This window comes from Gorilla gorilla, chromosome X, assembly GCF_029281585.2.
Source record: "Gorilla gorilla gorilla isolate KB3781 chromosome X, NHGRI_mGorGor1-v2.1_pri, whole genome shotgun sequence".
Classification (NCBI taxonomy): domain Eukaryota; kingdom Metazoa; phylum Chordata; class Mammalia; order Primates; family Hominidae; genus Gorilla; species Gorilla gorilla.
In genome coordinates this window covers 155,322,501-155,334,628 of record NC_073247.2, presented here as the reverse complement: position 1 = coordinate 155,334,628, position 12,128 = coordinate 155,322,501, and the positions used below count along the sequence as shown (strand labels likewise).

At 44.3% G+C, this 12,128-nt stretch overlaps 1 protein-coding gene across 4 annotated transcripts in view; it reads left to right on the top strand.

The window, feature by feature from the left end:
* The first annotated feature begins 4,014 nt into the window (after positions 1–4,014).
* SLITRK4 (SLIT and NTRK like family member 4) overlaps positions 4,015–12,128 on the top strand; it is a 13,326-nt gene continuing 5,212 nt past the window's right edge. Inside the window, exons 1-2 of one of the 4 annotated variants that reach the window (XM_063703276.1) lie at positions 4,015–4,375; positions 8,991–12,050. In XM_063703276.1, the coding sequence (XP_063559346.1) occupies positions 9,041–11,554 (2,514 nt within the window). In that variant the 5' untranslated portion in view covers positions 4,015–4,375; positions 8,991–9,040 and the 3' untranslated portion in view covers positions 11,555–12,050. Of the gene's footprint in view, positions 4,376–4,914; positions 5,231–5,444; positions 5,806–8,990; positions 12,051–12,128 lie in introns of those variants that run through there. The other 3 variants (XM_031006135.3, XM_055375623.2, XR_010132590.1) reach the window with 3 other exon arrangements.

Genomic DNA, 12,128 nt, shown 5'->3' with positions numbered 1-12,128 from the left:
AATGAAAATGTGGTGTACTGGAAAAACTTCAAAGATCTGGGGTCAAATCTTGACCATCACTTACTCACCATGTGACCTCGGGCAAACTATTTACCTTCCCTGAATTTTTTATTTTATTTTATTTTATTTTATTTTATTTTATTTTATTTTATTTTATTTTATTTTATTTTAGAGAGTCTCAGTCTGTTGGCTGGGCTGCAGTGCAGTGGCATGGCCACAGCTGATGGCAGCCTTGACCTCCTGGGCTCAAGTGATCCTCCCGCCTCAGCCTTCCAAGTAGCTGGGGCTAACAGCATATGCCACCATGCCCCACTAATTTTTGTATTTGTTGTAGAGACGGTTTTTCCCATGTTGCCCAGGCTGGTTTTGAAATCCTGGGCTCAAGTGATCTCCCCACCTCAGCCTCCCAAAGTGCTGGGATTACAGGAATGAGCCACCATGCCTGGTCACTTAACCTCATTTTTAAAATAAGTATGATAATCCCTTCCTTGTTCATAGAACTAAATGAAATAATGTTTGTAGGCAACACAGCAAAGAAGAGGCACTCAACAGACAGTAGCTACTATTGAATGGGTTAATTATGATCTGAAAACTTCCTTTCATGTTCTAAATTCCACAAAATTTGTAAAAATGGGCTATTAGTATGTTTTTCAAATTATATAGATAGAAAAAAGGGTTCCATTGTTAAGTAAGTCTGTGAAATGCCACATGCCATATCCCTTTTCCCTTGGTAAATAAAAGTTCATTTAAACATAACTAATTGTGTTGAAAAATCCCAAAGTAAAAATAAAATGTTTAGCTTTACGGAACCAAGCGTCTTTTAAACTTATTTGATCATGGAAACATTTCTTCCCAGAAGATATATTAACATCCTAAGAACTTTCTTGTATTCCACTTAGAGAAATAGCAAGTGTGTGACCGGACGCGGTGGCACACGCCTGTAATCCCAGAACTTTAGGAGGCCGAGATGGGCGGATCACCTGAGGTCAGAAGATCGAGACCAGCCTGGACAACATGGTGAAACTCCATCTCTACTAAAGATACAAAAATTAACCGGGCATGGTGGCACATGCCTGTAATCCCAGCCACTCAGGTGGCTGAGGGAGGAGAATTGCTTGAACCCAGGAGGCAGAGGTTGCAGTGAGCCGAGATCAAACTAATGCACTCCAGCCTGGGTGACAGAGTGAGACTCTGTCTCAAAAATAAATAAATAAAAATGAAAGAGAAATAGCAAGTTTGTAACTGTTAAAATGCCAGAATATAAATAAATCTTCAATATTAAAATACACTGAATCATCTGTGATACCTGGATACGAAAATTAAGGCTGATTTGATTTTGAGCAGCAGCAACACAAGGCAAGATAAATGAGGAATACAGTGAAAGTGAAAGACCACTGACTAGGGCCAAGACTTGGCATTATAATCACTTTCGGTTGGTAGTGTTTTAATGACTTAATTCCAAACTGCCTTCGGAACTAAGGGTATACGGGATCTTGTTGAAATTCTTAGTGCAGTTGTTTTTTTCCCTGATGGAGGGAGACACAGTATATCAGTGTAGACCTACGATTCTGGTTGTACTCCTAAAAAGTCAAGATGAAATAAGGTAAAACATTTGGAGGAAGACCGTGAAAGTATTGCAAAACTCACAATATTTGCATTCTTACATTTTAGGAAGAACATCAATTTTGTTTTTCTTTCAATGGCCATAAATAGTGCTGGAGTTTTCTTAACACTTTTATTTATGTATATATTCACTTCCTTTGTTAAGCTAGCAATTCTGTGTCATTTCCTACTGTTCTATTGGGATGTCACCTGTAGTTCTAAGAGACAGAAAAGGGACTGCAGGACTAAAGGATTGGGTTAATTACTTTGAAAGCAAAATAAGCATAAAACATGGAAGTTGTTACTTCTGTTTTATTTTATGAGTGTCCACTTTATCTTTTTAAGTAGCAAAACATTTTATTTTAAAGCATTCATTTAAAAAAGTTGAATATTAATCACAGATAAGTTCTTAGGAATATTATGAATTGTAATTTATCGATGATCTAGCTACAGTGGCTTTCAGATTTGTCTCCATATCCATATGAAAAATAACATTTCACAGTTATTGCAGTTAAATATAGCCAAGTCTCAGAACAGTTTCTAAAGTTGAATAAAGATAGGCATTTAAATCATCTGATATTTACTGTCCAAATCTGGCCTTTTCAGTTATCACAGTACTTAGAATTTTCAGGTAAACTTTTTTTGCTCATTCTATTGACTCTTGTTAACATTTGTAGTGAAAGACAAACATTTCACCTATCTGGATAAAATATATTCAGCTTCCTGAATTGTTAGCATTTAGAATAAATGCCAACTTGTTTTGATACCCATTACTACTTTCAAATTGCATTACACAATAAAATGCAAATGTGAGTTATTAATTAGCAGGATCTGTTTTGTCCAAGTGTGCAAGAGTAGAGGGATTTTTCAACATTCTGCAGCTGTTACCTATGAAGGAAACATCATTCACTTTACTAAAAGGAGCTGCACAATTACATACGCTGTTATAGACAAATATTTTAGTGTTTCCTTAATGCTATTTCATAATGGATTTCACATTGAATAAGATAAATTTTACCAATGCTGCCCAATTTCTGTCTCTAAATTGTAAAAGAGAGGATGATTACAGTTTTCAAGGCAATGTGGAGTGAAGGTAGAGAAAGAGTTCTTCATGAATGACACAATATTTAGCAAGGTCATAAAGAAATACGCCCATATATGCCTATCTATTTAAGTATTCATTTACATATTGTATGTGCATCTCTGTATACATGTTGTGCCCGGTGAACATTTGTGTGAATATAACCTGACGGAAGTCCCATAAAATGACAAAAAATGAAAAACAATGAAACATGTATATGAATGACTACTATAGATGATACAGAAGGTAGGCCATTATTCACAAATAATGCAATAAATCCTTTGCCCATCAGATGTTTCTACCTAGATTTGGGGCCTTTCAACATCAACCAATTATGGTAAATGTTTAACTGTAGGAGTTCAGGCAGACAGCCAAATTCTGGTTTCAAAGCTGTTGCTAGTTTTAGCTTAAAGATTTTTTTTTTCATTTTTAAGCAAGAACATTTCTGGATACCGGTTGTGCTCTATTGTGGCTAGAGCCGCTGGGATTCGAATAAGTAAATTGGGCAGCACACTGGTCCTGAAGAAATGGGCCTGGCAGTATTACCTGACTGTGGCAAATAATAGGCTACCAAGAGTCCTAGGGAAATACTTCCCATTTATAACTTAGCTCTACTTACCTAAAGCTAGTTTATTCCCACAGACAGGAAGAAAGAGAGAGTTGTTTTTCTTAGCCAAGCTCCAACAAAAAACAGCAAGGTTGGGGGATGGGAGCACATCCAATGTTTATGCCTTTTGTTTAGGAAAGCCAGGTATCTGAAATACATACATGATAGCCAACTCCTCTGCTCCCCTCCCCCAGGTTTATTTATTTTCTTAACAAGCTTATTAACGAGATTATCAATTTGCATGAAACTGGTTTGAACATTGGCCCTTCCTCAGAATATTTCTTATCTCTTGTGGAAGCACTAACAAATGGGTAGAAGAAGGGGCCTAGACAATCCACACGTTGGGTTTGCAGCCACTGGATATTTCAGAATCAGCCGCTAAAGCCTCTTTGGTATAGACAATGAGGGGCGACTGAAGTGACTTTTCTTAGGCCATTTCCTCTCCTTCTCCCCGTCTCCCGAAGGTATTCCGTGGGTCCCTTCCCTTTCTCTCTTCACAGTCCCTCCTGAGCAGTCCCAAAGCTTCAAACCTTGTTCTCCAACCCCCTTTCCCTAATGTCTCCCAACTACCACCCCCTTCCCCAATCAAACTCCCCTCCCGGTCACCACCAAAGCCCGGAGAAGTGGAACGCACACAATGCCTCCCTTATAGGGCTTGAGCTGGGAACTGGGCATGCTCAGTAGCCAAAGTAGATTTTTTTTTTTTTTTTTTCTTTTGGTCGCAAGTGCGGCATCTCTCCCAGTCCCACGCCTCTCTTTCCTCAACCCCTATCCCCTATCCCCTATCCCCACCCCCAGCTCCAAGATCATCCGGCTTAACCCATTCTGCACCAAAGGCCCACGGAGTTCTAAGGTGCGGATAATTAACCCGTCTCCTTCTAACCCGGCTAAATAGTCTCACTTTAGGCTAAAGCCTCACACTTTCGCCTTAAAGCCCCTGGCCCCTTACGCGCAGACAGGTAGGGGGAGTGCGAATACTACTGGATCCTAGGAAATTGGTTCCCAAGAAGGCTCCTTCCAGGATCGACCGCTACGGAGAAGTGTTCCAGGAGCCCTCCGTTCTGCGGGGTGACAATTAGCCAAAGGTACCGTACCCGTGATACAAAATCCAAGTATGATTGTTGCATTTGAATGTCATTGCTGTTGACTCATTCCCCTCCATCCTGTAATTATTCAATTCCGCGTAGACTCGACGACCCTATCGATCTCCCTCGGCCCCCCTCCCCCAGGCTCTCCAGTGTTTCTTTGGCTTTTCCTGGCTTCTTGGTTGCTCTCTCAAAGGAATGCCCCGTGTGTGTGTGTGTGTGTGTGTGTGTGTGTGTGTGTGTGTTCCTTCGTTATTAGGGGACTGGAAGAGAAGAAAAGGGCTCGAGTGTGTGTGTATGTGGTGGGGGGGATGGAGGCAAGTGCGCCCTTGTTAGAGAACTGGGGTCTCCACGCCTGAGGAAAGGGGTCGCTCCTCCCTAGGGAATGTTTTAGGCAAAAAGAGGGGGCGGATGCCGGGAGGAAAGCGCGCTGTCTTTCTGGGTGTGTGGGTAGAAGAGGAATCAAATGGGCATGTCTGGATGGGGGACGGGGGTAGGAGCTCAGGAATGTGAGGGGGTCGAAGTGGTCGAGCGTTGGGAGGAAGGACTGCTTGTGTGCGGGGTCAGGGGGGTGGTGGAGAGCGGGGGCGGGGATTCAGCGCGTGTATGTAAAGGTGCAGCCCGTGTGCTAGGCGCTGGGTGCGCGCGCGGTGTCTGCTCGGGTGCGCGCGCGCGCCGCTGCCCGCCTGCCCGCCTGCCCGCCTGCCCGCCTGCTCGCCTGCTGGGGCTGCTCCGTGGGTTTGACGGGCGAGCGGGCGCGGAGGAGCTCTGTCCGGAATCACATAGATACCATCGTGGAAACAGCAGCGCAGGTCACGGCGCCGCGGGCCCTGCACCAGACGCTGGGCTCTAGAGGTGGGTGAATTTTCAGCGGGGGCTGCACAAGCTGCACCGACACGCGCACTGCCTCTTCCCCGCTCAGCTCAGTAGCGCGTGTGCGTGCGTGTGTGTGTGTGTGTGTGTGTGTGAGAGAGAGAGAGAGAGAGAGAGACAGAGACAGAGAGAGAGAGAGAGATCTCGCGCGCGCGCACGCGCGCCGAGGGGGCAGGTAGCTTATTATTTTTAGTTTGGGTCCTGTTGGTTTGGGGCCGGTTGAGTGGCCAAAGTGGCCGAGGTGGCTAATCCTGCCCTCCACCTCCCACTTGCCTGCCTACGACGCGGTCTCATGCCGCTGAGGACCGGAAAGGATCCGGGTGTCCTTGGCATCGCTGCCCTCCCCCCATACCCCAAGCGGCTAGGGCGGCGGGGCAAGTTGTACGGGTCTCGGGTGGCTCCGGCTGTCGGGCCGCTGGGCTGGGTTGGGCTTTATTTTTGCACCCCACTCGCAGCCACTTTCCGCAGACGTGGATCTGAGGCTCGGGACAGTGGCCCGCGGGTTGGTCGGAGATTGCTAGCGCTCGGCAAGACTAGGAATACCAGAGGAAGAGCCGGTGGGTAACTCTAAAAGCTCTGCAAAGCCAGGCGAGCGCTGCCAGCGCGACTTTGCAAGGTGCCTAAATGTTGAGCTGATTTCTGGCATGGTGAGAGCAGGATTTTTGTAGCTGGCCAGGGAGGGAGAACAGGCAAGGGGGAGCCTGGGCCGCCGCTCGCAGCCACAAAACCACAGGGTCACTCTGCCTGTGGCAAGCAGGTCAGTGACTCCCTAGTGCCAACGTCTTGGAGGCGGCCTGATCTGGCCTCTCTTCCTCTTCACCCACCGCACGCCTGGGTCTAGAGAGGTCCACTGAAACTCCGGCAGCTGCCCCTTGTGGGACGGGAGCGCGCGGAGAAATGTGTGAGCGGCGGGACTGAAGGCCCCCGCGACATCCCGCGCGGTACCCCGCCTCCGCTACACGGACCGCCAGGCTGCTGCTTGGGCCCCTGACGCGGAGGGGGCTGAGCGCCGGCTCCGGGAACAGGGATGCGGCAAAACATTGCGGTACGCGCCAGCAGCCCCTCCAGCCTCCTCGCCGCCCGCCCGAGGTAGCGCACCCGGGCGGCAATGGCCGGGTCTCTCCGTGAACCTCTTCCACCTCCATCCGAGCCTCAGGCGGGCCAGCGGGGTTTCCCGAGTGAGCTCTCGGGGAGCCACCTCGGCCCACCGCCCTGCAGCCCATCAGTGGTCTGCCCCCCTCAGGCCGCTTCTCTCCTCCCAGTCGCGGAGTGCCAGGCGCTGCACTCCGGTGGATGCAGGATTTGTTTTTGGTAGGGCTAGGTTTGTTCAGTCCTGGCCGGTCGTGAGAGCCAAGGGTCTTTCAGGGCACCGAGAGGAAGACGGAGAGACCGAGAGGGAGACGGACAGCTCCCAGCAGCCACAGAGAAGGCTCTTGGTACCCAGCTGGTACTTTGTGGGCTTTTTCTTTTCTTTTTTGAGTTTTTCCCTTGATGTTTAAATGTGCATGTTTCAGTGGTACCACGCGAGTGTGAGGTTTTATTCACATACATTCGGTGCTCCCTTTACCCTCTTTGTAGCTCGCTTCTCCGAGTTCTTTTTCTTCCTTTCTCCACATTTCCATGGTCTCTTGCCCTTTCAGTACCTCTTTTCCTCTCTCCTTGGTGGACCAACTGGACTCTTTCTCTCTCTTGCCTGCCCCTCCAGCTGCTTGTGGCTTCCTCTGTTTCACAAGAGCTGCATTTGGGAACTTCCTGGCTCGTACTAGTGCCTTTTCCCCCCTTGCTACTTAAAGTAGCAATCGCCAGGAGGAGGGCAGCTCCTTATGCATTTTCAGATGTGTTGAGATTCCTGGTTCTTGTTTTTGTACTGAATTCGGATTATAAGGATTTTTTTTTTCTGCGTTTGGTTTTTAGTTTGGTTGCTTTTGGGTTTCTTTGTTTTGAGGTGGGTGGGGTGGTGGTTTAGTAACAAGAAATGACTCAACTGAACCAAAATAGCTGTTGAAAACCACATTCATAACAAGGCAAAAAATATCAAGTGAAATTTTGATTTTACAATGAAAGTTGCTTTAGGTGATGTCATAGTTAAGAATTATGACTTCTTTTTGCAATGCCAATCATGCTCTCATGGTGAATAGGGGAAATGCACGTCTATATGGCAGCCAAATAGCATCTCAGCAGTGCTGGCTGTATTCTGAACCAAACTACTTAAAATGCAAATCCTCCTGGGTCATGGCTAATGGATTGTCTACCTTGAGACATGTTCGGTTTTACCACTAGCTGATTCCTCGTGGGTAAAATAAACAAAGGAGTTTCTGTGCGACACTTCTTTCTTTGCATCATTTCCTTGTTGTGTGTTCCTGGGTATTTTATGTCTTTAATTAATATTTGGAGGTAACGATATTGAAATTGCACCCAGCTTCCCATTCACAATGGAAAAGACTAATATTGCTAAAATAGTATCAATAAAATGCACTCTGCTTGTGTTGTTTAATCTTTTCCAGGAAGCATCGTGTATGTTTGTGTATATATGCAGTATTTAAGGACCTGAATACGATGAGTTATTTTGTTAAGCATTAAAGTCTACCAACAAGTGATTCCTTATGCTTTTATAGTCAGGGACATGGGGTGGTAATATTAGGAAGGGCGGGTGGGTGTTTGGAACTGATGATTTTAGGACGAAAAATGTGCTGTACTGAACATATTTGGTGCTGTAGAAAAAGCTACTCAAAGATTGTGTTGTGTGAACTCCTCTTCCTCAGCAGTTGCAGTCTGTGGTCAAAGTGAAAGAGATAAAGCAGTTAAGCCGAGGATCAGTCGGACCTGGGTTCAAAATGGTAAATAAAGATGTGGGAGAGGGCCAGGGAGGCAAGAGAGCCAGTTCTCAAAGTGGAAAGGCTGCCTGGAGATTAGCTAAGCAATGCAGGAGTAAGCAGGTTACTCTGCTGCTTTCAGAGGCTCAAAGACAAAAGGCCTTTTGCTCCCTCTTTGGGAGATGACTGACAGGAAATTAGAGACTGTTTATTTACCAGAAAATAAAATTTGGCCATCCCTTACTCAGTTGTTTTTCTAGAACCGCACAGCGTCATCTGTGTCTTTGAAGGCAGCAGTGTACAGGAGTAAACCGATTGACAGCAATGAACTTACCTATGGGGCTACAGCACAAGCAAATCTCTTCCCAGGTCACTGTTCCTTAGTCTTTTAACAGTCCCCGCTACAGCAGCCCAATCCTCCCATTTCCATCCTCCAGTGAACTCTGGGCTCTAATGTTTTTTTTTTTTTTTTTTAATTCAGCCTCTCTATCTAGCTGAAGTTTAGAGAATAGATATCCACTAATCAAAATGGCTTTGTGGTACAAACTCGATGGCATACTTGATGGTCTCGGTCATTTGAAGTGCAAGTAGGAGGCTTAAGGCCTGTGTTCAAGGGCAGAGTTTGACGGTCCACGTGGAAAAAATATTTTCAGATTGTAAGATTTAAGCATGATTGATAATATATTTTCCTATTGTTAGTTGTGTGTTCTGCACATGTGAATTTGGTATAAACCACAGGTATGGAAAATAAAATGTATGGCAGTTTTAGTGGTTATTATTGTTCGACTGAGTGAGAATATTTGGAGGTTTGATGGCCTTAAAAATACAACTCTGGTAATTATAGCCATGTGTTCACTATGGTATGATTTAAATACAAGTAATTTTTCAAGTAATGACCATTGAAAAAATGTTTTCTTTTTATTTTTTAGATTATTTCTCTTTATTCAGAAGCATACAGTTGTTTGCTGATTGCAAGAAGATGTTTCTTTGGCTGTTTCTGATTTTGTCAGCCCTGATTTCTTCGACAAATGCAGATTCTGACATATCGGTGGAAATTTGCAATGTGTGTTCCTGCGTGTCAGTTGAGAATGTGCTCTATGTCAACTGTGAGAAGGTTTCAGTCTACAGACCAAATCAGCTGAAACCACCTTGGTCTAATTTTTATCACCTCAATTTCCAAAATAATTTTTTAAATATTCTGTATCCAAATACATTCTTGAATTTTTCACATGCAGTCTCCCTGCATCTGGGGAATAATAAACTGCAGAACATTGAGGGAGGAGCCTTTCTTGGGCTCAGTGCATTAAAGCAGTTGCACTTGAACAACAATGAATTAAAGATTCTCCGAGCTGACACTTTCCTTGGCATAGAGAACTTGGAGTATCTCCAGGCTGACTACAATTTAATCAAGTATATTGAACGAGGAGCCTTCAATAAGCTCCACAAACTGAAAGTTCTCATTCTTAATGACAATCTGATTTCATTCCTTCCTGATAATATTTTCCGATTTGCATCTTTGACCCATCTGGATATACGAGGGAACAGAATCCAGAAGCTCCCTTATATCGGGGTTCTGGAACACATTGGCCGTGTCGTTGAATTGCAACTGGAAGATAACCCTTGGAACTGTAGCTGTGATTTATTGCCCTTAAAAGCTTGGCTGGAGAACATGCCATATAACATTTACATAGGAGAAGCTATCTGTGAAACTCCCAGTGACTTATATGGAAGGCTTTTAAAAGAAACCAACAAACAAGAACTATGTCCCATGGGCACCGGCAGTGATTTTGATGTGCGCATCCTGCCTCCATCTCAGCTGGAAAATGGCTACACCACTCCCAATGGTCACACCACCCAAACATCTTTACACAGATTAGTAACTAAACCACCAAAAACAACAAATCCTTCCAAGATCTCTGGAATCGTTGCAGGCAAAGCCCTCTCCAACCGCAATCTCAGTCAGATTGTGTCTTACCAAACAAGGGTGCCTCCTCTAACACCTTGCCCGGCACCTTGCTTCTGCAAAACACACCCATCAGATTTGGGACTAAGTGTGAACTGCCAAGAGAAAAATATACAGTCTATGTCTGAACTGATACCGAAACCTTTAAATGCGAAGAAGCTGCACGTCAATGGCAATAGCATCAAGGATGTGGACGTATCAGACTTCACTGACTTTGAAGGGCTGGATTTGCTTCATTTAGGCAGCAATCAAATTACAGTGATTAAGGGAGACGTATTTCACAATCTCACTAATTTACGCAGGCTATATCTCAATGGCAATCAAATTGAAAGACTCTATCCTGAAATATTTTCAGGTCTTCATAACCTGCAGTATCTGTATTTGGAATACAATTTGATTAAGGAAATCTCAGCAGGCACCTTTGACTCCATGCCAAATTTGCAGTTACTGTACTTAAACAATAATCTCCTAAAAAGCCTGCCTGTTTACATCTTTTCCGGAGCACCCTTAGCTAGACTGAACCTGAGGAACAACAAATTCATGTACCTGCCTGTCAGTGGGGTCCTTGATCAGTTGCAATCTCTTACACAGATTGACTTGGAGGGCAACCCATGGGACTGTACTTGTGACTTGGTGGCATTAAAGCTGTGGGTGGAGAAGCTGAGCGACGGGATTGTTGTGAAAGAACTGAAATGTGAGACGCCTGTTCAGTTTGCCAACATTGAACTGAAGTCCCTCAAAAATGAAATCTTATGTCCCAAACTTTTAAATAAGCCGTCTGCACCATTCACAAGCCCTGCACCTGCCATTACATTCACCACTCCTTTGGGTCCCATTCGAAGTCCTCCTGGTGGGCCAGTGCCTCTGTCTATTTTAATCTTAAGTATCTTAGTGGTCCTCATTTTAACGGTGTTTGTTGCTTTTTGCCTTCTTGTTTTTGTCCTGCGACGCAACAAGAAACCCACAGTGAAGCACGAAGGCCTGGGGAATCCTGACTGTGGCTCCATGCAGCTGCAGCTAAGGAAGCATGACCACAAAACCAATAAAAAAGATGGACTGAGCACAGAAGCTTTCATTCCACAAACTATAGAACAGATGAGCAAGAGCCACACTTGTGGCTTGAAAGAGTCAGAAACTGGGTTCATGTTTTCAGATCCTCCAGGACAGAAAGTTGTTATGAGAAATGTGGCCGACAAGGAGAAAGATTTATTACATGTAGATACCAGGAAGAGACTGAGCACAATTGATGAGCTGGATGAATTATTCCCTAGCAGGGATTCCAATGTGTTCATTCAGAATTTTCTTGAAAGCAAAAAGGAGTATAATAGCATAGGTGTCAGTGGCTTTGAGATCCGCTATCCAGAAAAACAACCAGACAAAAAAAATAAGAAGTCACTGATAGGTGGCAACCACAGTAAAATTGTTGTGGAACAAAGGAAGAGTGAGTATTTTGAACTGAAGGCGAAACTGCAGAGTTCCCCTGACTACCTACAGGTCCTTGAGGAGCAAACAGCTTTGAACAAGATCTAGGTCATGTAATCTTACTTCATACAGAGGACATTTATTTAATGATGAAAGTGCCTTTTGTTGACTTCTAACTTCCAAATACTATATTATCAATAGGCATGGAGGCAGGTGTTTCCAAGGGTGTCTCATTAACTGTAGCTGCAAAGATGTGTCAAGTAGAAGAGAATTTGTTTAATAGATTTTACTACATAAAACCTATACTGTGGAGTCCTGTGGGGATACTGCAAACTCTATTGCCAAAGGGATGCTTTATACACATAATACTGAATTTAACCTCAAGAGGCAAATCTGTTTTGTACCCCAATGCAAAACCTTCATCTCTTTGTGCTTTGTAAAGCAAACTCAAGAAAACTGGTACACCTGTACCAGCTGGGTCCTTTATCTTGCACGTAGATTAAGTTGGTGGAACTGGAATAATCCTTTTGATTTGTGGCATTGTAACAACTCCGTGTAAAGATTATCTGAAAAGTAAAAAAAAAAAAAAAAAAAAAAAAAAAAAGCATGCAAAGAGAGAACACTCGATAGTATTTGTAAATTGGTAACCTTTATGGCCTGCATCTTGAAACCGCTGGATTTA